This window comes from Dreissena polymorpha, chromosome 4 (genome assembly GCF_020536995.1).
Source record: "Dreissena polymorpha isolate Duluth1 chromosome 4, UMN_Dpol_1.0, whole genome shotgun sequence".
NCBI lineage: Eukaryota > Metazoa > Mollusca > Bivalvia > Myida > Dreissenidae > Dreissena > Dreissena polymorpha.
Genome location: NC_068358.1, coordinates 34,547,818 through 34,574,923, shown reverse-complemented (window position 1 = coordinate 34,574,923; position 27,106 = coordinate 34,547,818). Strand labels below are relative to the sequence as shown.

The 27,106-nt window shown below is 34.8% G+C and overlaps 2 protein-coding genes across 3 annotated transcripts in view; one reads left to right on the top strand and one right to left on the bottom strand.

Annotated features, from left to right (window-relative positions):
* The window catches only part of LOC127876265 (IQ domain-containing protein H-like), a 59,896-nt gene extending 53,805 nt beyond the window's left edge, over nucleotides 1-6,091 (bottom strand). Inside the window, exon 1 of the mRNA XM_052421355.1 lies at nucleotides 5,701-6,091. Within this exon, the coding sequence (XP_052277315.1) occupies nucleotides 5,701-5,757 (57 nt within the window). The 5' untranslated portion in view covers nucleotides 5,758-6,091. The remainder of the gene's footprint in view (nucleotides 1-5,700) is intronic.
* Nucleotides 5,839-26,019, top strand: LOC127876267 (alpha- and gamma-adaptin-binding protein p34-like). Of its 2 annotated transcripts, none has more exons than XM_052421360.1 (9): nucleotides 5,839-5,989; nucleotides 12,837-13,027; nucleotides 13,345-13,444; nucleotides 14,313-14,408; nucleotides 18,424-18,504; nucleotides 21,384-21,701; nucleotides 22,341-22,448; nucleotides 24,072-24,121; nucleotides 24,393-26,019. In XM_052421360.1, exons 1-9 carry the CDS (start codon nucleotides 5,878-5,880, stop codon nucleotides 24,459-24,461), a joined length of 1,125 nt encoding a protein of 374 aa, XP_052277320.1. In that variant the 5' UTR covers nucleotides 5,839-5,877; the 3' UTR covers nucleotides 24,462-26,019. The 2 variants fall into 2 exon arrangements, with proteins under 2 accessions (XP_052277320.1, XP_052277319.1); XM_052421359.1 differs by having other exon boundaries at nucleotides 21,384-21,758.
* Nucleotides 26,020-27,106: the final 1,087 nt, after the last annotated feature.

Here is a 27,106-nt window from a genome sequence, read left to right as displayed (position 1 = left end):
CTGCTGCTGCTGTTGTTGCTGCTTCTGCTGCTGCTACTACTACTACTACTACAACAACTACTCCTACTACTACTACTACTACTACTACTACTACTACTACTACTACTACTACTACTACTACTACTACTACTACTACTATAACTACTATTACTACTACTACTACTACTACTACTGCTGCTGCTGTTGTTGCTGCTTCTGCTGCTGCTACTACTACTACTACTACTACTACTACTACTACTAATACTAAAACTACTTCTATTGCTACTGCTACTGCTGTTACTGCTCCTCCTCCTTCTCCTCCTACTACTGCTACTGCAACTGCTGCTGTAGTAGTAGTAGTAGTAGTAGTAGTAGTAGTAGTAGTAGTAGTAGTTGTGGTAGTAGTAGGAGGAGGAGGAGGAGGAGGAGGAGGAGGAGGAGCAGCAGCAGCAGCAGCAGCAGCAGTAGCCATATAATCCGCGTCTATGATTGGCAGATTATCTTGTGCGCACAATATAGAGATTGTGTTTTTAAGTCTCAAAAAAAAAAAGAGACGGGAAAACAGAACTTGTGTTTTCCGCTCCAAAAAAAAAAAAAAAGATGTGAAAACAGAACTTTTTTTTCCCGTCGCCAAACAAAAAAAAAAATCCTGAAAACAGACTTATTTTGTGTTTCCCCGGGTTATTATTTTTTTTTGGCGACAGGAAAACATAACTTGTGTTTTCCCGACTTTTTTTTTTTTGGAGCGGTGATGTCACCTTAGTGCCACCGTACATTCCATACGTAATTGTACCTCACTAAACCGTTCAGGGCCAGTTTATTGCACCTCAGACCTAGAGTTGAAAACATGAGAATAGCGGATTAAAGACACATGAAATTAATAAAGGGGGTCAAACATTTTGCAAACTGTAAAAATCGCAAAACAATTTAAAGAGACTTGGCCTGTGATGTACATATCGATCAATAAAAGTTATTATACTGAATATAATTACTGATAACAAACATAGGTTTTTTTATTGTGTTTTGTTTTTTATGTAGGAAGCTGTGATAAATTTTAATAAGCTTAATGCTATTTAATTTTGAATTGTTTATTACAATTGCTAATTATGTGTCATATAAATTGATGATTTGCAGAGTTCTTGAATTCATTTAGATGTTCAATAATTAAAAAAACTAAGACTAAAAATGTCCAAACCTCCTTCTAAGCGAAGGCGCATTATAGAATTGTATCTAGGAAACACAATCAAACTGATCAAAGAGTCAGAGATGTTGCCTAAACCTATAATTATATTTAAATAAACTAGATACATTTCCTGAAAGTGTGTGATTTTCCACATTAGGCTATGTAATTGACCTTCTGAAAGTAAAATAGTTAATTTCCCCTCTAAACCGGAATTTCCTCTCGGTCCTGCGGGTATCTGGTTTAGAAAGTTTCAATTGTATTGCTTTCCATGGAACACAAACTTTAACACTTGTATGAAAATATTCACCATTTAACAATTACATGTTGTAATTAAATAATGTTGCTCATGTGCTAGTTGGTTTGGTGAATTATGTATGGTGCCATCATAAGACTAGGTCTGTTGCAACCATGGCCTGTTGAAGAGACTGGCAAATATTGGAAAACTTGTGACTGTTTGTCTTTAAACATTAATAAAATGACACCTTAACTAATATTTATTGCTGTTTTTTCAAGCAACAATTACATTAATTTAAAATCAAATTTAAACGAAACTAACCTTCATTGCCATTTACAAGTTTCTATTACTAAATTTCATTGTACATAAAAACACATTTTTGATAAAGTTTGGTTGAGAAATAAGTCATAAACAAGAGATGTTTTTGTCAGAAACACAATGCCCCCTACTGCGCCGCTTTGATACATGTTTTTTTACCTTTGACCTTGAAAGATGACCTTGACCTTTCACCACTCAAAATGTGCAGCTCCATGAGATACACATGCATGCCAAATATCAAGCTGCTTTGTGAAGGGACATAGAAGTTATGAGCATTTTTCAAAACCTAAACGCGAAACCTAAACGCAAATTGTGACGGAAGGACAGACAAACAGATGGATGGACGGTCTGATCACTTTATGCCCTCCTTTGAGGGCATAAAAAATGCAAATGGCAGAAAAAGATAGATTCGAACCCATAATTTGCCCATCTCTCTGAATAACCACCTAATAAATATTTCTGGTAAATTTGGCCAGAATCAGCATTGAATCATGCCCATTCTTGCATCAACAAATCATTAATGACATCATACATCTTAACCATTGGCTGATTCAACGAGGTACATCAATTTATCTTTGTCAATATGTTCTGGCACTCTGCATTTTTTTTCTATAGTTAGGAAAGTTGCTATTTGCTTCTGTAACTGTGCAGATATCCTGTTGCGTTAGGCATAATGGTTTGGAAAGTTATCCCAATGTTGTTGAAGAAGTTTGCACTTGCTATCAAGCAAAAAAGTGTGGAGACTTCCAGCTGTGTAAAAACAGAAGAAATTTTGTAGAGGATGTTTTTTGCAACTCAATCACAAGCAGTATAAGCATCAACAATGCAAACAAAACTATGAACCTATTAACCTATGAACATTGTTAACACTTGGAACTTGCAATTGTTGGCTTAAGACTGCTAAAGACTGCTGTAGTAACATTTACAAACACAAGTTTGTCAATCATGGACTGAGTTTGCCAATAGACTAACTCCCAAAATGGTTAGATAACGGAAAAACCCACTCATCCAACAGTATAAAAAGTCGTAAAAATTTAAAATCCTTTTTATATCACACAATGTATCCACTCTTCTTATTTGCATGCAACTATCATTGTGCAATAAACTGATCATTTTAGTAATCCGGACCTAGGCCTTCTTGGAAAAACTCATCTTATTACTGTTTTGTCTTCAGAGGTTACAGTATTGATGGACCTCTAAATATATTGCTCCCTGACTTTCTAATAAACCGCCACATGCAAGATGTTCTACACGGGGAGAATTCCACATCCGTCCATGTTGACTCAGGAGTACCTCAAGGAACCCTTCTCGGCCCACTCTTGTTCCTGTGCCACATAAATGACCTCCCTGATACAGTCAAGTCACAAGTATGACTCATCACAGACAATTGTCTCCTGTACATGCCAATACGAAACATTCAAGACCACATAACCCTCCAAGACAACCTGAAAGCACTAGAAATCTGGGCATCTTCATGGGGAATGCGTTTCAATGCAAAGAAATGTTTTATTCTGAGCGAAAATTGAGCACATCCAGAGACAAGCGGCTAGATTTATCACAGGGTTTTACCACTCACAGGATGAAGGCTGTGTCACATCCATGCTTATAAACTGGAACTCCAAATTCTACTGGACGGACGAAAGATAAACAGACTCCCCTTCCTGTACAAAGAAGTTGGGGGGGGGGGGGGGGGGGGGGGGGGGGGGAAGGTGCCAGCCTTACCTTGTCATGATATATTAACACCAGCAAGAAATAAATGTAACATTAAACCTTAATCATTTAATGACTACCAAGCCTCAAAAATTCTAGACAACCGAGTGACTAATGATTCAAAGTGTTTTAAAACTTTCTCGTGTAAAACTGTGTAATTTAAAAACTCATTATTCCCCCAGATCTGTATTAGACTGGAACAAACTTAGTTACATCACAATGGTTTCAGGACCGCGCTGATAAATCCACAGTTGGATTGAGCTTTCTCCTGTTGCGACCTACGCCCTACAAGGCCCTGCAATGTATCGATTCAGATTCAGATTCAGAGGTTTGTGTAGAGAAAACATATGTGTAAGTTTAGCCCGTGAGTTGACTGAAGACAATGTCGTTTGTCATGTTTGACTTCGAATTTATTAAACAATGTCACTGACAATTGTCTACGTCAAACTACAAATTAAAAAAAAAAATACATACATTTAATGACACATCTAAATAGTGATTAATTCTGGAAAAAACATATATAAAGAATAAAAGGTAATTCCAATGTCGTTAATTTGGGAATGCCATGGTAGATTTCAGTCGCGAAAACTGATAACATAAAACAACTTTAAAGTTGAACGCCTTACGAACAGAAAATTAGACATTAACAATACGACGCTTTAAAGAGCAAAGGTAATTACTTATAATACAACGAATATATACCTCTTTTGGGGCTCTATGGGGCTAATAAACTACTGCAATGCCTGGCAAATGAACGGCACCAAAAACGAACATGCAGGAAAAGGGCAGATAACAAGAGCGCATTGGGGCTGCAGGAAAATTAACTAACACTCAATTGGTCATTGTCTGCTCAGGTACTACTTACATGTACCCTGGGTACTCTTGAGTGTACTTACATGTACCCTGGGTACAGTAAATATACGTAAACATACCCTGGAAATTTAACGCTTAATCAATCGTTGTAGGCTACTTTTTTAAAAATTATTTTTTTCACATTTATGTCTTTTTCTGTAAAATCTCCTTTATATTATCGAAAATCATATTAAAAAAGCATGTTGATGCAGTTTTTTTAAAAGAGAAGTGTGTTTAAGAAAATCTGTAGCGTGTTTTACTATATCGGATTTTCGGCGGGAATACAACTCGGGTATAGTCTAATATAGACCGGGTACGATCAAGTATATTTACCGCACCCGGGGTACATGTAAGTATACTTATGAGTACCCGGGGTACATGTAAGTAGTACCCGAGCCGACAATGACCAATCGAGCTTAACTAACCACAAGAACCTTATACAGTCTGGTTCCCGGCGCAAAGGTATCAAATGCTACAAAACAACAGTAGCAACTTACAAACTACCACAATATCGTTGCGGTAGCACTGTGGCAGCACTAACAATATGCAAATGTTAATTTCAATCCTTGATGATAAACCTACCACACTTAACATTCATGTACATGGGTCTTAAAGACTGACTATGTATTATTGTAAAAATACGGAGCTTCAATGGGGGATCGAACCCACGACCTTCAGAGTGGAAGTCAGACACTCTAACCGCGTCGCTGAAAAGCTAGCTCAACAGCAAGGCTTTTTGGAATAGACCTTAAATCACTACACTCCTCCCCTCTTAATGTAACAAGGCCAGACATGCCCGCTACAGAATGTCATATGACACTTTTTGCTATATTATAGTGTCGACCGCTTCACAAGCGGCTCCTTGAAGCCATAAGAAATGTTTCAAGGCCAGACATGCCTGCTACAGCATGTCATATGACACTTTTTGCTATATTATAGTGTCGACCGCTTCACAAGCGGCTCCTTGCAGCCATTAGAAAGCTCACACCCACGTTCTGAATCACAGTTCGAGTTTGCCTCGTCGCCATTATTGTAAAAATACGGAGCTTCAATGGGGGATCGAACCCACGACCTTCAGAGTGGAAGTCAGACACTCTAACCGCGTCGCTGAAAAGCTAGCTCAACAGCAAGGCTTTTTGGAATGGACCTTAAATCACTACAGTATCAACGTGGCGAATGATCTTGTTACATGTTTAAGTTATCTTCTCCTTATATCAAAACATCATGAATATTGCAAATGTGCATCAAGATCAGGGCTTATACCAACAGCTGCCTTGAAACTTTATGGTCTAACAGGGCAGCAAGTTTCCACCCAGGTTTTTTTAACTCGAAAAGCAAACATACATTTAACAAGGTCCTGCTATTGACATTGCACTTTAAAGGATTGATTGTACGTTATCACACTTTTATCATGTGAATGTACCTTTATTAGTATTTGTCCCAGATCTTCAGGACGTGTTTCAATTGTTGTCATTTTCATAATTGTACTTTTACTGAGCTAATGTGTGTTCACGTCTTCAGCAGCCATCACAGGTCTCTGGGCAACAGTAAACACTTAGCGGATTACTTCTGATTTTACCGTTACATTACACTGTGATTTATGAATACACCAATTTTGATGACGCAGTTAACACTTCCGGTGAACATGGACACCCCTGGCATATTGATAACTTCTTGTTCTAATACTTACAGCCCGTATACGCTTGTAAAAGGTACATATGCAATAAAAACTAACTGATAGTAAACGTAGTTACGCAGCATTCACTTTGTCTGATCATTTTTTCGTTCTCATTTTGTACCGAACAGTTTCAGTGCTGTCCTGTTCTCAGTCATAGGGATCCGGCACAAAAAAATCGTATATTATATATAGGAGGTTTTTGTGTGACGTCACAAGAGGGGTTTTCCGTTACTAAAAATAGATTGGCCGTCAACTTCTCAATCGCGGCCTATTATATTGTATCAGAGTAAAGGTCGTCGGAACACTTAATACTTACAATTTCACAAAACAAAACTATAAATACCCGTATTCTTTTTTAAGTAAGACTTTAATAAATGATATTTCAAAAATTATAAAACATATAATAATTTGAATATTATTATAAGTGGTGTGGATGCGATAGTGTTATTTTTCATCAGAGATTTAAATTAAGTGTAAGGGGTGTATTGAATCAGTCATAAAACAAAGCCTTAAAATAGCTCAATAAATTTCAATTTTGAAATGCAGTTTTAATTTTCTTTTACATTGAATGAATTTTCGTTTCGTTTACATTGAATGAAAATATTCATAATTTAAGCATTCCAATTGAAAAAAACACCTGCATATTTTGCAAATTGAACTGTCTTTGCATGTACATGTATATTGAAAACCCTTCTCTAGTGATAATGAGCGATACAAATCTAGCATTTTATGATACCATAAATCTACACATTTAATTTATTTTCCGCAAGTATTTTATATCCGTATATAATGACCAAACGCGATTGCTTGTTTTCATGATGATGTTTCGAACACTGCTGCAGTAACGCACGATCTTTACACATTATAGCAGAGTTTACATTTGCAGGTACCCGTTAAATACGTTAATTGTGGAGCAATAAATTTGTAAAATATTTTAAATGTATAGTTATTAACCACTTTATTGTTATGTTTAAACTGGCTAATATATATAGTTAATAGTTCCTAGCTGTTAATCCATTTCGGACAAATGTCTATTTTTTAAATATGTTCAAATATTTTATTAAAGCAACTGTAAAGTTTTTGACTTAATATGCTAAGAGATGACATGGAGGTATGATAAATTGTGTTTAATGACCAGACACATGTGGTTTATGCAGAGACCCCATACAGAGTCATACAAGTATATGTCCCTGGGTTTATTACACTGTTTTCTTAGTAATTGTCTGGACAGTATCCGATCATATCGAGATAATCGGTTTGTGATAAACAAAGGGGCAATTAAACACTGGGTTAGAAATGCTGAAACAAAGAGTGTCAAAACTGGTGTGAACAATTAAATAAAAGCATTAACATTCATATAGAGGATTTATTTAATCTGTAACAAGGTAAGTTTTTACAAACAAATAGGTTCAAATCAGTTTCTATATGTTGATTACATAAATTCAATCAATTTGTTGTTTGTTTTCGTCCTTATTTGTGTTCGTTCATTGGATTCAATTTAATCTGAAAGAATTTCAAGTTTTGAGTATTTGTTGTTCTTCAAAAGGGTCGCGAATATGATTGTAACCTTATCACGATGCGGTTCATCACATGCAAACAATAGCAGAATGGCCGCAGTTTTGACGGCCAAAATTTGAGCATGCGCAAACGTGACGTCATTATCGGAATCCCCAAAACCTCCTATAATATATAGACAAGGGGTTGAACATGCCAAATAGGCAGAATGTCACAAATTCAACAGAAGTTCAAATTACAAAGTCATTATTGTTTAAAATTTATAAACCTATAATAGGCTATATGCTATATGCCGGTTAAGTCGTGGGTAATTTTAATAAAGATGTTGCATCTCAAATATTTTATAAATATATGACCATGAATCATTATGAAAGTAATAATTAACCTTTCTTCTTTAAGATTTGTTGCTTTTTTTCCAAATGTTTATCGTCTTTTATCATCAAAATAATCGACTGTGTTGATAGTGTCAAACTACCATCATGAAAATAAGCTTCCGGTTAATTCGTGGGTTCTGATTGGCTGCCAGAATTTCAAGATTTGCATACTATAAATAGCCTTTAAACTGACCTTGCAGGACAGGTTAATTTCTTGTGAAAAAATGTCAACAGACAATGTAGCATGGTAAATACTTCTAAATAAACGATTTTGTGTTACTTTGAAACACTATATGAACAATATATAAATGGGGAAATATTTCATACCGACCTATCAAGTTATGATGAATTACACTATTTACTTGTTTTTGACGCATTTTTGATCGGAAAAAATGGTGACCGTGTCAAAACATTTTTCCGTAACGAACTGCATCATGTGCGAACATTCTATCGCGAGATTTCACGCGATTTCTATACCCACGAATCAAACAGAACCCACGACTCAACCAGTAACAACCATATATAAAATTGTAGCTAAATAGTAAATATCATCTGCAAACTTTGGCCATAAACAAATTTGCCTCATTTCAACTCGTACATGACTCGTAGATGACCCCTATTGATTTTCAGGTCACTAGGTCAAAGGTCAAGGTCACAGTGACCCGAAATAGTAAAATGGTTTCCAGATGATAACTCAAGAACGCTTAGGCCTAGGATCATGAAACTTCATAGGTACATTGCAGGGTTCAACATTAACTTTTTTGTACAGCAAGACCATCGGACCAGCTCCTCTTAAAATGTACTAGCCCGAATCTGATGTCTACTAGACCATAAATGACATAGCAAATAAACACACTTGTGTCCTTAAACTATTTAATCAGGATTTATCAGTAAATAATCAGTGAACACCATAATGTTATTTTGATGCATAGAGGAAACAATAAAATAAAAATATTTGTTTTGCTTTTCTTCGTCAAATTCAAGCCAAGGAAACTGACTCCATTTTCCATTAAGGATAAAATTGATGCTTTCGTTTTTTTTCATATTGACGTTTCCTGTCAGTTTCACCGCGGATTCTTCTTTATTAACTGATTTGTCGAACGAAAATCCAAACTTGATCAAAGCCATTCTTGAAATTACATTGTCTTGTCTGCTACGCAAAAATGTTTACATTGACGATACAAATTTTCGATAGAAGTCTTAAAAACATGCTGTAAAGTTTTACGACACTGCAGAAATTCATTAATATTCATGACAACTTGACCAATGGAAACAAGCAATTTCTGCAGGAAGCTCTCCTACGTGTCTACAAATAGCGATGAATCATGTGAATGCTCTGCATTTATTTATATACGCTAGTTTTGTTCTGATGTAAATAACAGATACAAGAGTAATTTTACACACTTAGAAGAAGGGTTTTCACAGCAGTTAGTTATAGTTATATGAATCAGTATAGATTTTTTATGTATGGCCAGTCGGACAAGCTAGCCAGCAGTTTTACTAGCCCGACCACCAATCTTACTAGACAATGTCTGTCAAACGTGCCTTAGTGTCCAACCCTGCATTGATCATGACTGGAAGATGACCCCTATTGATTTTCAGGTCACTAGGTCAAAGGTCAAGGTCGGGGTGACCTGAAATAGTAAAATGGTTTCTGGATGATAACTTAAGAACGCTTATGCCTAGGATCATGAAACTTCATAGGAACAATGATCATGATTGCAGATGACCCCTATTGATTTTCAGGTCACTAGGTCAAAGGTCAAGGTCACGGTGACCTGAAATAGTAAAATGGTTTCTTGATGATAACTCGAGAACGCTTATGCCTAGGTTCATGAAACTTCATAGGTATATTGATCATGACTCGCAGATGACCCCTATTGATTATCAGGTCACTAGGTCAAAGGTCAAGGTCACAGTGACAAAATACGTATTCACACAAAGGCTGCCACTACAACTGACATCCCATATGGGGGGCATGCATGTTTTACAAACAGCCCTTGTTATATTGCAAAAAAAGCTTGTGAACACTCTAGTTTCCTGATTTTCTGGCAGTTTTGTCTGAGCTTTCCTCTTTCTTCCTGCTGGTTTACCTCTTCCAGACATTTTGTGATGCTTTTGTTATATAACTAAGAAATATCTCTGAAGATTAATGTAGATTTTGTAAGTTCGATTTTTTCTGTAGGTTTAATCCTTGGAATCCAATGCCAGAAAGGAAGTGATCTCAGAACTTTATATAATTTATAGAATGGGCAGTAACTCTTGCTCAGGAATTTGCGAGAACTGAACTCTATTCATCAACATACATGTACTACTATGCTCAAGATACTCTCCCTTGAAGGGTCCACATTTCTGCTAAAATAACATGAGTTTTATTGTTTAATGAAATAACCCACATTATCAAAGATTTGTGTTTTAAAACAGATTTATTGATTTTTATGCCCCATTTGGAAGAAAAGGGGGCAGTTAGTGATCGGACTGTCCGTCTGTCTGTCCGTCTTTCTGTCACACTTTGCATTTAGGTTTCGAAAAATGCTCATTACTTCTATGTTCCTTGAGATATAACATTCATATTTGGTATGCATGTGTATATGGACAAGGCCTTTCCATGCGCACAAAAAATTTCCCCTGTGACCTTGACCTTGAACTTAGGGTCTGCGTTTAGGTTTCGAAATCTGCGTTTAGGTTTCGAAAAATGCTCATAACTTCTATGTCCCTTGAGATATAACCTTCATATTTGGTATTCATGTGTATATGGACAAGGCCTTTCCATACGCACAAACAAAAATTTTGACCCCTGTGACCTTGACCTTGAACTTGGGGTCCATGTTTAGGTTTTGAAATCTGCGTTTAGGTTTCGAAAAATGTTCATAACTTCTATGTCCCTTGAGATATAACCTTCATTTTTGGTATGCATGTGTATATGGACAAGGCCTTTCCATACGCACAAAAATGTTGACCCCTGTGACCTTGACCTTGAAGTTGGGGTCCGCGTTTAGGTTTCGAAATATGCGTTAAGGTTTTGAAAAATGCTCATAACTTCTATGTCTTTTGAGATATAACCTTCATATTTGGTTTGCATGTGTATTTGGACAAGGCCTTTCCATACAAACACAAATTTTTACCCCTGTGACCTTGACCTTGAAGTTGGGGTCCGCGTTTAGGTTTCGAAATCTGCGTTTAGGTTTCGAAAAAAGCTCATAACTTCTATCAAGCGTTTATAGGGGGCAGAAGTCATCCTATGGTGACAGCTCTTGTTTAATTGGAAATATAATTGCATGGTGAGTCTGAAAATAGTTCATTATTGTTTATAAACAAGGCTCTCAGGGGGCGGGTAGATTTTTTGTATGTCTACAGTTGTTAATAGTAAAACATTGTGAATACTTTCAGTCACATTTTTAGTTCAATCTGAATGACACTTGCTGAGTGCAAATATTGTTATCATATCTTGATTTAGTTTTCTCAATTGGTTTTAATAATATCATCTTCAAACATGGTGACAATCTTTATGAGCATAATATTTTTTGCTAATTGTGGACTTATGTGATCACCTTATGTCAATTGTCTGTCTTCTGTTGTGCGTCATGAATATTTGCCTTGTTAATAATGTAGTGGCCACATTTATTGTTGGATCTTCATGAAACTTGGTCAGAAGACTTGTCCCAATAATATCTTGGACAAGTTCAAAAATGGTTCCAGTCTGTTGAAAAACATGGCCGCCAGGGGGCCATTTGTTGTTCATTTTTCATGAAACTTGGTTAGAACATAACAGGTCATTTCTTGTTACAATGTATCTCAGGTGAGCGACTTTGGGCCTTTCAGGCCCTCTTGTTTCAACGTTTTGTTATGGACATTTACCCACACAAAAAACACTCTAATGTTTGTTGATGTGTGTAGGTATTGTGTTTGTTACCATGTTGATTGAATTAGATTTTATAGACAAACTTGAGACTTTTTGACATGGATTTGGGTTTTTGAAGGAAGAACTCATAAAAGCTCAGAGCATTTAAGAAGGACTATGTTGTCAGTTATTTATGTGTTATCAAGTTTAACTGTTTTAGATTTGGTTAAAATTTCAATATTGAAATAGAAAAACTATTGATGTAGTAATTTTTATGCCCCAAAGGTGGGTATATAGTGATTGCATTACTTTCCGTCTGTCTGTCTGTGTGTCCGTCACACTTTGCGTTTAGGTTTAGAAAAATGCTCATATTAACTTCTATGTCGCTTCAGATGTAGTAACCTTCATGTTTGGTATGCATGTGTATATGGACAAGGTCTTTCCATACGCACACAAATTTTGACCCTTTTGACCTTGACCTTGAACTTAGGGTCCGCATTTAGGTTTCGAAATCTGTGTTTAGGTTTCGAAAAAGCGTTTTTTCGGGGGCATATGTCATCCTATGGTGACAGCTCTTGTTCTTTCATAATATTAATTAGTAAACATTGAAAGAAAACAAGCTCTACAGACTGATCAAACCCATGTGCATGTTCATAACCATAGAGTTGTTACACACTAGACGTCTCCCATTAAACATTTAATCAGTCTCTCGGTCTGATGCTAAAAATGTAGCCCTTGGAAGCAATGTTTGCCTAGGCTAGTGCATAGTCCAAACTATGCCCACTGGAACTGCAGCAGGTACCTCTTCCCACTGAGCTAACCAAGCAGCTGGTTCTTGAACACACACTCTACAACAAAATATACTCGTACATATTGTGTAATTTTGTGCAACATTTGACCATGTGTGTATTGAGTTGTTTAAATGTGATCTCCAGATAGTTATCATTAAGCAGTGTCCTGTAACAGTCATTTGTTACTTATTTCTCAATAATTACACAAGCAGAAAATTCTTACTGTAAGTCTGACTATTTTATATGTGTGTTTCCCTTGATAGATGTCCTATATCTAAATTTAAATGTATAAATGATGAATTTCAACTGTAATCTCTGGTTCACAAATTGTATATTTGTTCCATGTTTTGTTATTTCCAGATATCCTAAATGTTGAAACTCTACCTGAAGGCAAGCCGGTGATTGAAAATGTCCAGTGCTTTGATTGGACCATTGAAACAAAATATTATACAGCCAAGGTTACACTGTGTGTTACTGCTGAAAGAACTATAGGCAACCAACATTTTGCAGAAAATATACAGGCATTTGTTACATGCTTCGACTCAGAGAAGGTTTTTATTGTCGTCTTATTTGTATACATGTATAGCATTTGAAAGATATGTTGTTTATCAACATGAATTTATTGTTAATGCTTTTGATAATAGAAGTTAAAAGATAATATTGTTTGTGTTAGTTGAACAAGGTTATTATGTCTAAATACTAGAGAATTCAGATTTGTTATGTCATATTATACATAAATTTAAATAAACTTGAATTAAATCAATGTACCACTCACGATTCTAAAAAAAGTAAAATTTAAAAGGTTACAGAGTAAAAATAACGGTTTACAATCACTCAAAGTACTTAATTATATGTGTTCTTTGCACAGGCAAGCAGTCTTGAAGCAGTTAAACTATGGCTGCCATACTTGGATCAGCTGGAGCCAGAGGTTAAGATTCTTGTATGTGAAAGGTGTTCAGAAACAACAGGTACCTTTCTCATGCTAAGTGTATCACAGCATTTGCAAGAAGTTTTTTGTTTTGTTTTTGTTTTGTGAGATTGTGAACTCTTTTTCTTCGCCACACATAAAAAAATTGCCTGAATTTGCAAATGAGTTTGTTCATGAAAAGTTAAAAGTAATCAAAATCATCTAACTGCATTTATATGAACAAAATGAAAATTAAAAAAAAATGGAAACAAAAATAAAACTTGTTTATCTTTTTTTTTTAAATAAAAATAATACTCAATGAAAGCTCAAATAAATAAAAATATTGAACGGTTACAGATAATCATCAAATGATCACTCAAAATGATGTGGTATCATTGTCTTGACAGACTTGCAAATCACATAATTTTATTTGTGTAAACATAAAATGATGTCAGTTATTAACTTTCAGTTTTTATGTCCCCCACCACTATAGTGGGGGACATATTGTTTTTGCCCTGTCTGTTGGTTTGTGTTTGTTTGTTTGCCCCAACTTTAACATTTGCAATAACTTTTGCAATATTGAAGATAGCAACTTGATATTTGGCATCTCATGGAGCTGCACATTTTGAGTGGTGAAATGTCAAGGTCATCCTTCAAGGTCAAAGGTCAAATATATAGCTTCAAAGTGGCGCAAAAGGGGACATAGTGTTTCTGACAAACACATATCTTGTTTTCAACATAATTAGGTAAAGTTAGAAAATTTTTAGTTGTTTAAATTGTATAAGCATTAGCATAAGTAAAATCTGACACTCGTCATTTTATAATATATTGAATAAATTTCGTCCAGGTAATTTGTTAAATTAATCAGGTATGAAATTATTTCTTGTTTCAGATCTTTTATATATTTATATGTATACAAATAATTTCAGATGTGAGCAAATTGGCCGCCCAGACATGGTGTATTGAACATGGTTTTGAGCTGGTTGAATTGAACCCAGAAACTCACATAGACAGTGACACAGAGGGCAAGTATAAATTGTGATGCAAATTGAGAAGTACTAAGGATTATGTTTCTCTTTAATAAATTATTAAACTACTAAACAAAAGCAATTTTAGGGAATACCATGTTGAGTAAGAGGTAAGTTAAACTTCTTTGTTTTAAATTCTAGTGGACCATGTTTGAGGGAATAGCATGTTTGTTGACAGTTGATATTAAAAAAAAACAACTGTTTGAACAAATCATTTTGCCATGTAAAAATCGTTAAACTTTTTTGAATGGGCCATTTTTCCTTATAACAAAATGAAAACTTTTGTTACCTTTTTAGCTCACCTGAGCACAACGTGCTTATGGTGAGCTTGTGTGATCGCCTTTTGTCCGTCGTGTGTTGTGCGACGTCAACATTTGCCTTGTTCACTCTCTAGAGGCCACATTTATTGTCCAATCTTCATGAAATTTGTTCAGAAGATTGGTTTCAATCATATCTTGGATGAGTTCGAAAATGGTAACGTTTGCTTGAAAAACATGGCTGCCAAGGGGCGGCGCATTTTTCCTTATATGGCTATATATGGCTATAGCAAAATCTTGTTAACACTCTAGAGGCCACATTTATTGTCCGATCCTCATAAAACTTGGTCAGAAGATTCATCCCAATGATATCTTGGACGAGTTCGAAAATGATGTCCGTTGGTTGAAAAACATGGCCGCCAGGGGGCGGGGCATTTTTCCTTATAAGGCTATAGTAAAACCTTGTGAACACTCTAGAGGCCACATTTATTTTCGGATCTTCATGAAACTTGCTCAGATGATTTGTCCCAATGATATCTTGGATGAGTTCAAAATGGTAACCTTGGCTTGAAAAACATGGCTGCCAAGGGGGGGGGGGGCATTTTTCCTTATATGGCTATATATGGCTATAGTAAAATCTTGTTAACTTTCAAGTATGCTCAATCTTCATGAAATTTGGTCAGAACATTGGTTTCCTGTGTAGTAAAGTTTGGTTTTATTATGTCAATATTATGTCAAATTAAATGTGTTATGTAATTTTTTACAACACAGAATTTTCATAGTTAACATAACTGTTTTAGTCATTAACACTTATGATAAGCCTTTCAACTAAGAGTTAACTGAAAGAAAGACATGTACATGATTTTGCAGTATTTATGCAGTATTTATCTCCCTTGTTTAACCTGGTTTAGTAATCTATTTTTAGTTCTGCTCTGGAATTTGGGAAGGTATTGATCGTTGATAAATGCACTGTTCTGAGGGAAAATTGTTTACTCTGCCATTGATCTCTTCTGAACTGTATCAGGGCTCGAAATTGATACTCGCACACTCGCACAATGCGAGTGAAAAATACAGTTTGCGAGTTAAGTTTTAAGCCACTAGTAATTTCTGCAAGTAAAGAAATAGTGAAAAAAAGCAGTAATATTGCTGATGCGTTCGACGTCCTGAACGCTAAACCATAGGTAATAGAACGTCCTAATACCTGTATGCGGAAGCGCGCACCTTGTATATAGACTAGTTTACTTATAGTACAGATACGAGGATGGTATTGGTACAAAGAACGTTTAACAGTCGACTAATTCACACGTGTGACGTGTTGATTGAACTTGAACAGACATGGTGTCGAAGCGAAAAATAACTAGTTTCTTTTTGCCCACAGATGGAAATAACAATACGAAAGATAAAGCAAAGTTAACTGTTGAATAAAAAAAACGAAATTAAATTATGTTTCCAGCAAAATTTGCGAGAATGTTTTTGATTTTGCGAGTTGGTATTAAAGCTGCTCGCAATGTTTTGCAAGTAGAAAAAAAAGTTAAATTCGAGCCCTGTGTATAAAATAAGCTGTTTGGGCTGATTTTAACACCTCTTGATGCTTTCTTGAAAAGTTAACAGCTCTTGAAAAAGGTTGGAATTTTGAAATAATTAAACTCTAAATTATTTTTAACACCAGCATCAAGACATTTTGGCATTATTTTCTAAATTATTCTTATTATTTAGATTATTTTTATTTAGCATTTTCTAAATTAGAAAGACTAGATATTCTATTTCAATAACTGTAGTAAATTTTTCTTATTTTAACATTTGATTCACTGAAGTTTCCTAATATCCATAAATATTGTTCTTTAGATTAATTAATTAGACCTATTTTGTAAACTAGATTTTTGAAGCACTTTCTAGACTAACAGTAACTATATTTATATCAGGTTTTTTGGACAGATTTTGAACTTCTTTTTACATTCATTAAGGTATTTGCTGTATGTTGCTCATTTTTGTAACGATACTTAGATTCTTTAGACTTGGCTTGTACCTGTTCTTAATTTTCTGTCATTGCTCTTCATTTTCCGAGTTCTTGAAATAAAGATTAGTTATTTTTGTTAAAGCTGCCTTGGTTTTCACTTATAAATAAATTCTTTGAGTGTATTTAGGCATCCCTGACTAAACACCTTTAGTTAATTAAATTACAACCAGTCAGTATATTCATCCTGACCGGAAATAAGAGTTTGTCAAATAAATATTTCCGCATTACATAAGTGCTTACAAAGTTACATAACTTGTAACCGTCCTGTGACCAGTTCATTTGCGTAAGCGAAGGAGACCGCACTACCACACCTGGATAGGACAGTTGAGTTTGATAATGGTTTGGATCGTTAAAAAAACATGGCCGCCAGGGGGTGGTCTTTTTCCTTATATTTATATAGCAAAAAAGCTTGTGAACACTCTAGAAGTCACATGTTTTGCCTAATCATCATGAAATTTTGTCAAAACATTAGTTATGTGGATGTCTCGGACGAGTTTGAAAATGGTCGTGATCAGTGAAAAAACATGGCCGCCAGGGAGTGGGGCAGTTTTCTTTATATGAATATAGTGACAACATGTGAACAGTCTAAAAGACCCTTTTTTTTCCCAATATTCATGAAATTTGGACATATCTTGGAAGAGTTAAAAAATGGTTCAGGTCTGTTAAAAAAACATTTCAGGTAAAAATTACAGACAATAGGAAAATCAGCGTCAGTAAAATTGCGACCCCATCAAATTTATTTCTGAGTCTGTGACGCAACTATATTGTTTAACATGTTAATTAAATTAAACAAACCAGATATTATAGTAGATAAAAATAGTATTACCTTGCAATATGATAATTAGTATAAATAATGCAATAAAACACTGCCATTATTTACGATATATGTGTTTAGGAATTTTGTAAACACGGGCTTCCGCCATATATAGGAACTGTACAAAAAGTTTTCTAATCTGTATATCTCGGAAAATCATTGATAAATGTATTCTTCGTTTCAATGCTTAGGACCCGAGTAATTTTGGCAAATTGGAACTCAACTTGCGTAAAACACTTGCTCAATTAACCGTTAAACTCCACCTCTGTTCTCTGCAAAAGATTCGAAGGCGGAGATATGCATTGACGAACAAACACATGATTGGTTGGGCATGTTTATTGCTAGACAAAGGAAGCCAATTTTGTCAGCGAGAAATTTGTCGCTTTATTGCTTCAGACAGGAAGCGGCTTTCCTTTGATGACGTCAAACTGTAGACTCACACATTGCAAATTTTCGGAAGACTTTAACCGACTCTTTGTTTATAATTCCAGTAAAAAAAAAACTTGCTTACGTTAAACTCTGGATTAAATTATCAAAATAAAGCAAAAACGAAGTTGAAAATATGATTTAATTAATTCGCGTCAGTTCAAATAAGACGTTTTGCGTTGTAAATTAACAAGTTTTCATGACAACAACAACTTTAACAAACATTACCGAACGATGCGGGGATCGATCTATCTTGATTTTTTCATAAACGATCTCATACGTCGATTAAGAGCAAACAAATAATTTCTGTAAGCCTAATTGATCTTATATAACATTTATGCAACGGGCATCGCATTGCGTAATGGTGCGCATCGCATTACGGAAATGATGCGCAGTTTTTCGTTTTAATGGGAAAAGAATGCACTGCGCACCTTTATCCCAGTCTCTTTAGTTACTTGCAGGACTGCTGCTAAAATCAATATAAACTGTATTTCTCAGATGATTTCATGGAGACGACAGGCTTGAAGAGAATCATACAGGCTCTACATGCCCACACCTGGCCCAACCTGCTCATGAAAGGTATGCACTGCATTTTAAAGTATTCTTACTCATAAAACTCATTTTACTACCACTACTGCTCATTATCATCATAAGCGATTGCAGTGGGATAGTGATAAGAAGCACACATGTTTGAATTGTAACTCTTGGTGCGCTCAAGATCTTCTATTAAGATAACAAGTACTAGTTTGTCCAGGAAACATACTCAAGATAGTCACGATAAGTCTTATATTTTTGATTAAACAAGCTAAAATGTAAAGTTTTAAACAGAAGTATGATATCTCTATCTTTTAGCTGATTTCCTTTATGTAAATGTCAAACTTATTTTATTTTGCTTCATTTATATTCAAATGAACCTCTAAGTTGAACCCTGTAAGGGGGTGTAAGGCATTTTACCCCCATATGGTGGTCCTTCTATAACATTGCTGTTTAAACTTTAGCAGTTATAATTAAACTGCATATTCTGGCAACCTGCCAACACAAATTTATTCATAATTTAAACAAAATGATAATCATAACGCAGTTGTATTGCTTTAAAATAATCATAAAAAAAATTACCAAAATTTTTAAGGTTAAAATTTGGTCATGTAATTCAATAAAGTTTTTGTCTTGGGCAGTGATGCCAGTGTCTGCTGATCGTACCTGAATTGAAGAACTTCTTTGTGTTATGCAATATGCTGCATATCCAACCTGGTGAATTATGCATATCAGCACAAAGTACCTTATTAGTTTGTTGCATTCTTCATTATGCCATTTGATGCTTGTCATTTTATTCAGTTGTTTTCTTTAAAATATACATCATGGCAAACTGTTTTAATTAGAATACTTTGTAAGTATTGAGTACAGGTAAGTACATTTTCAAAGCACACAAATGTGAACCACTCTTCAATGTGCGTAGTTAACGTTTTCTTAGCCTTTATCAGTAAATTGATCTGGGTTAAGCTTTGCCCTATTAAGTTTTCACCATTTCAACACCATTTAAGCATTTTCCATGCCAGTGTTAACCATTTCAACATGTTAACCATTTCAACGCTAACCTATCATTTTCCATTCCAGTGTTTACCATTTCAACACTGTCCTAGCATTTTCCATACCAGTGTTAACCATTTCAACGCTAACCTAGCATTTTACATGCAAGTAGTAAAGTACATTACATTTCAACGTTTACCTAGCATTTTACATGCAAGTACATAACATTTCAACACTTACCTAGCATTTTACATGCTAGTACATAACATTTCAATACCTACCTAGCATTTTACATTCAAGTACAGTGGAACCCCTCTAAACCGGACAACTCCGGGATTGACAGGAAATTCCGGTTTAGAGGGGACATTGACTATTTTACTTTCAGAAAGTCAATTACCCGGTACATAGCCTAATGTGGAAAAAACACTTTCAGCAAATTTTAATAGTTTATTTACATATATCAGCAATATCAAGCGCAACAAAAATCAAACAGTGCACCCTGAAAAACAAACTATTTTATACATGTATGCATTTGTTATGTGAATTTACTTTCTTCGCATGATATCCCCGATCGTCGATTTTCCTACCCCATATTTCTCTGACGGCATCTTTAGTTTAGGTTTAGGAAACATCTCTGACTCTTTTATCAATTTGATTTTTCAATTCCACGTGCATTCGCTTAGAAGGAGGTTCGGACATGTTTAGTCTTGATTATCCTAATTAACAATTGGAAAATCTTAATGAATATCTTAATGCTTCAATAACTCTGCAAATCACCATTTTATATGACACTAAATAAGCAATTGTAATAAACGACACAAAATTAAATAGCATTAGATTATTAAAAATTAGCACGGCTTCCTACATAAAAACAAAACACACTAAAGAACTCTATGTTTGTTATCAGTAATTGTAATCAGTATTATCACCTCCATTGATCGATATGTACATCACAGGACAAGTATCTTAAAATTGTTTTGTGATTTTTACAGGTTGCATTTTTGTCGACCACCTTTATTAATTTCACGCGTCTTTAATCCTCTATTCACAACTTTTTGACACTAGGTCTAAGGTGCAATAAACCAGCCCTGAGCAGTTTAGAAAGGTACAATTACGTATGGAATTACCCAATTTTGATCCAAAGAATGACCGGTATTCGGCATTGAGGGGATTCCGGTCTTGAGGAGATATTTTACGCATGGTTTTATAGAGGAAAAAATTTGTCCGGTTTAGAGAGGATTCTGGTATAGAGAGGATCCGGTTTAGAGGGTTTCCACTGTACATATCATTTCTACACTTACCGAGCATTTAACATGCAAGAACTTAACATTTCAACACTTAACTAGCATTTTGCATGCAAGTACATAACATTTCAACACTTACCTAGCAATTTACATGCTAGAACATATAATTTCAATACCTACCTAGCATTTTACATTCAAGTACATATCAATTCTACACTTACCTAGCATTTAACATGCAAGAACATAATATTTCAACCTTTACCTAGCATTTTACATGCTAGTACATAACATTTCAACACTTACCTAGCATTTTACATGCAAGTACATAAGCTTTCAACACTTACCTAGCATTTTACATGTAAGTACATAACATTTCTACACTTACCTAGCATTGTACACACAAGAACATAACATTTCAACACTTACCTAGCATTTTTCATGTAAGTACATAACATTTCTACACTTACCTAGCATTTTACACGCAAGTACATAACCTTTCAACGCTTACCTAGTATTTTACATGCAAGTACATAACCTTTCAACACTTACCTAGCATATTACATGTAAGTACATAACATTTCTACACTGACCTAGCATTTTACATCACATTTCTACACTTACCTAGCATTCTGCATCACATTTCAACACTTCTCTAGCATTTGTTATACTAAAGTATACCATTTCCAGACACAAGGCACACTGTGAGCCCATTCATCCGACAGCTGATGAAGGAGGAACATGACCTCCAACAACTGAACACTGAACTCTCTGTAGACCCTGATTGTGGGGAAAACAGCTGTGGAGACTGTGAACAAACTGAGGAAATCGCAGAAACGTCAAAGTGTACTTGTTCATCCGATATAAAAAACTGTGATAGACATACAGACATTGGTGCTGTCCACATGGATCTAAAAGACACGGTTAAAGAAGCTTCTAGCAGTAGAACTGATGTTTGTAATGGTGACACTTCAGAACATGGGACAAAACAGTGCACTGAAGCCTCTGGTAAGATAAAGGGTGATAAAAGCTCTAAGAAGCACCTTTCCAAAGAAGAATGCTTAGGTAATACTTTTTTATTTTGTTTACCTTTAGAATTTAGAATCATAAATTAATATGACTACACAAGGCACAGCTTCCCTCAATGATTTGATTTAATAATTAAATAAGGAAGTTTTACTTTATATATGAATTACTATATATTTGTATCTACCAGTAATATAAATAAGTCAATTTACATGTCAGCCACATCTTTGTTTCAAGTTGTAATTAATTCACACTGGGCTCTCAACTCCCTTCAATACCCTTCTATCTTAGACAGCTTGTCGCCAACAATTGCCTTCTATCTTAGACAGTTTGATGCCAACAATAGCCTTCTATCTTAGACAGTTTGTTGCAAACAATAGCCTTCTATCTTAGACAGTTGTTGCCAACAATAGCCTTCTATCTTAGACTGTTTGTTGCCACTGCTATCTTAGACAGATGTTGCCAACAATAGCCTTCTATCTTAGACTGTTTGTTGCCATTAACAGCCTTCTATCTTAGACAGCTTGTTGCCAACAATAGCCATCTATCTTAGACAGCTTGTTGCCAACAATAGCCTTCTATCGTAGAAAGCTTGTTGTCAATGATACCTTTCTATCTTAGACAGCTTATTGCCAAGTGAGGACTTAGAGTTGTTTGCTGCCCTTGGCAATGAGGACCCTGGGGAGGAGTCATTTGAGAAACTCTTTGAGAAGTTTGCACATATGAAAGGTCAGTGGTCACTGATGATAGGGAAATTTCTAGTATTACTTATGAGCCGCTCTCTGTGAAAATGGGATTATTATGCATGTGTGTAAAGCGTAGTCCCAGATTTATCTGTACTGTCTGCACAGGCTAATCAGAGAGGAATCTTTTCGCCTTAACTATACTTTGGCTAAGAAGAGACTTCCTTTAAATGAAAATACCATAAAAACTGAATGTGTCAACCCTGATAAGCCTTTGCATACTGCACAGGCCTTATGTGAGAAGACACTATGCACATGCATTAAGCCCCATTTTCCCAGAGCACTACACAAACGTTAAGGCAGTACTGCTATTGTTTTCATTGCGAATTGAACTTGCTAAGTTCTTGTATTTTTTTATGACGTTTACTGAAGAAAGTTTTTGTTAATCAGTTTTTTCCTCCAGGTTTGCAGATTTGTTGCGAGTGGCAATGTAAGCCATTCTGTTGCATGTTGCACAAAAATGCATGTTTGGGGGCTGTTTCAATTCTGGGATACTATCAAGGTTTTTACACCTCTAGATCTGCATTGATTTGTTTGCACCATCCTGCCTAAATAGTCACTGGTAGGAGGATGGAGTATAAGGAAGGTGTTGCATACTATTTCACTCAAAATAATCCTCAAGGCTGATAAATAATACCTGTCATTTATTGTTCTATTTTTAGTGACAATTACTTTGAAAAAATAAATTGGATAAATAATGCATCTAGGTAGTTGGTTTAAATGAAATTTTGAAATTCAATGTGAATTATTACTATATAGTCACATAAGCATGTTATAATAGTTGAGTTATATTTAATGAAATATTTTTTTAGCTCACCTGAGCACAACATGCTCATGGTGAGCTTTTGTGATCGCCTTTTGTCCGTCGTCCGTTGTGCGCCGTCAACATTTGCATTTTTAACTTTCTAGAGGCCCATTTATTTCCAATCTTCATGAAATTTGGTCAGAAGATTGTTCACAATGATATCTTGGATGAGTTCTAAAATGGTTACGTTTGCTTGAAAAACATGGCTGCCAAGGGGCGTGGCGTTTTCCCTATATGACTATATATGGCTATAGTAAAATCTTGTTAACACTCTAGAGACCACATTTATAGTCCGATCTTCGTGAAACTTGGTCAGAAGATTTATCCCACTAATATCTTGGACGAGTTTAAAAATGATGCCGGTTGGTTGAAAAACATGGCCGCCAGGGGGCTGGGCATTTTTCCTTATATGGCTTTAGTAAAACCTTGTTGACACTCCAGAGGTCACATTTATTTTCCGATCATCATGAAAGTTGGTCAGAAGATTTGACCCAATGATATCTTGGATGAGTTCAAAAATGGTTTTGGTTGCTTTAAAACATGGCCTGCAGGGGTGGGGCATTTTTCCTTATATGGCTATAGTAAAACCTTGTTAACATTCGAGAGGTCACATTTATTTTCTGATCATCATGAAACTTGGTCAGAAGATTTGTCCCAATAATATCTTGTTATCTTAGGTGAGCGACTTTGGGCATTTCAGGCCCTCTTGTTTAATGAAATTTGATGCTTAATACATGTTCTTTGGCTCACATGACTTAAAACTTTCATTCACAATGTTTAATAAACTCAACGTTTTGTTTACAGAGAAAGCAAGTAATCTCCCGTTTGAAGAAAGGAGAAAATATGCAGAACATGTAAGCACCATTTAAAACAAATGCATTGTTTAAAAAAATGTACAAAGTGCTGAACATGAAATAATTATGTATTGTAATGAAATGAAGCTTATTAGTTAATGTAATATAAAACATTTTAATCGTAAAAAAGCTTTTCAGTAGTTGAAGTATGCAAGATGGGTCGTTGACAAGTCTGGTATTTCTTAATTACGTGGTCACTGTATTACAAATAAATAATATCAAACTTGCTTTCTATTATTATTTGTTAAGGTTTTACTTTGTTCAATTTCAGGTTGCAATTTCATTTTGGAAGGCCATGGGAGGAGATGAAGATGAAATAGGTGACCTTGACAGTGATTGATCGAGTAACCTGAACATTTTACCTTGAACTTTGCTCTTGACCATTTTACTTGACCAGCCAAAAGTGACGATAGACTTAATAATAGGAGCTTTTTCGTTTACTGTTCATTTTAAAGTGTATAGGATAAATAAAAAAAATATAATAATAAAAAAAAAAAATATATATATATATATATATATATATATATATATATATATATATATATATATATATATATATATATGTCACATGCTATACCCTGTTTCCCATGTAATACAACCATTACACATTTTTTTTTATTACTTATATGTGTAATACAACATTTTTAAGCGTTTTCATTGGCTTAGTTTTAGTTTATTTACCAATCAGCATTTTGTTACTTTGCTGAAATGACGTTGCAACGTCAAATGACGTCACGAAACGTAAACAACATTCGGGATTTATCATTATATTTGCGTAAATATTTATTTAATTTGCTCATTTAAAAGCATGTGATAAAATAGATCTGACACTGGTTGTCATATCAAGGCTCGCTTACTAACAAAATTTCTGAACTCGTTTAATAAAATGTGGTATGATATGACAACTCGTGCCAGATCCTATATATATATATATATATATATATATATATATATATATATATATATATATATATATATATATATACATGTTTATACTTTGAGGAACTGTTAATGCATTCCAGTAATTATAATTATTTTACACCAATTATTAGATATTTATTTATTTATCTAATGTTTGCATGTAGATGTGAAAGAAGTGTTGTCAGTAGATTAAATTTTCTTTGAGATTTAATATGTAATATGCCAGACATGCAACGTTGCTAGTCCATCTTTGTCCTTTTGTTTTTAATAAATATTGTTGGAGCAATATCTTCTTTATATTGTCATTATGGAATGGTGTAGGTAGTGATGGAATGTGGATAGAAATGCTGTCACATAGTCAGTAAAACACAAGTCCAATATAGTGTTCATTGCGATTTATGTCCGTAAAATTAAATATTCTGAACTGCAATATACATGCGGCGGCCTAATGGCCGGGGCCGCCATGCAGCAGCAACAAATCGTGACCTATCTGCTTGTTGTCGAACACATCCTGTCTTTCTCTTCTAAAGTGAATATATTAATATACATTGAAACACTCAATGGTGATGTGTGCAATGCCGATGGGAAGGCGTGCAAAATCTTGTGGACAAAGGTAACGATGTAATATGACGTATGCAACGGACGTATATGGACGTGTCATTTACATTAGATTATAGAACAATTAATGGGCTGCATGCTTACCCAAGACATAACTAATTCGTTAAACAAGCAATGGGCAATTCACTTCGTGCGTTCTCTAGTTTAAGGTAAACATAATTTTTATGTTGTCTATTTGTATATCCATTTAGATAGACGGACATGTTATTGAATTTGTTGCAAAACAAACATAAATTAATACTATCGTTAGTAATCTATCTTATGCACCATGTTACAATGCTTATTGTATTTATTATTTCAGATTGCAAAGAATATCACACTTTGCAAGGAATTCAAAGATGAATAAATATATATCACAATGTTTGGTTCATTAACTTGGTTACAGCAATGATGCTTGTGTATAATTTGGAATTGTTTTTATGTTTTGAGAGGTTTTCACACATGCTTTTGATTTACAACCATTTTTGTATATGGACTATTCAAACACACTGGTGACAGACATAAATAATATGCGATGCATGCTTTGCATCATATATACAAATAGTTCACTTATATATACATGCTTTTTACAAGTGAATGCATTTATTTTTTTTGTTGGTATGCCAACGTATCCTCATTTTAGGTTTTGTCAAATTCGGAATTATTACCGTGAGTACTCCAAAGTTTTAAGACAAATAAAAAATCGTATACAAAAAAATATTTAAAAAATATTAAAAAGAGAAAGGTGTCTTAAAATTTAGCAGGTCACTGCACAAAATACAGGCGTTTAGAGCTACTCTTTACATACTGCGTTGACGATCAGATAAGGGTATGCAACATGGAATTCGTCAAATCTTTTAAAGAAGAATATCCTTTTCTTGTAAAATACCAAGCTGTGAAGTATGCATTATGATCTTTATTCTTCTTTCACATAAAGCTGTTTCGGGTGAAACCATTGTCTATTACCGGAATACATATTGTTTTACCCAATAACGCAAATGAAATGGGTCATTGCCGGGAGGCTTGTGTCTGCAAGGTTTTATGACCTTGATCCGGTGTAAAAAAACGCATGATTTAAGTTCCACCAGACACAGATAGATCTTTGCCCCAGATAAGTGTCAGTGGAGAAGCCTACTAAAATAGCAATGTAAAACAAACTGTAAATTTAGAGTTATTTATTATGAACAAAAACCCGTTTGTCCAAAAAATGCAGTCACGAAAATAAATTATTTTGGATTGAAACAGTGTCCTAAAATTAAAGAGTACTGTTAATTACAGTAGTTCATGACATCTAGCTAGGAAAACGCGTTTAAAATGTGCTAAGTACTATCAATGAAAGTAAATAAATCTCTGCAAATTCATTAGAGTGGAAAGATCTGACAATATGTTCATGTTCACCATGTTATGATACTTTAGAGAAAGATTCATCAAACTCAGATCATTGGAGGCTGTCCGGTTAGCGTATTA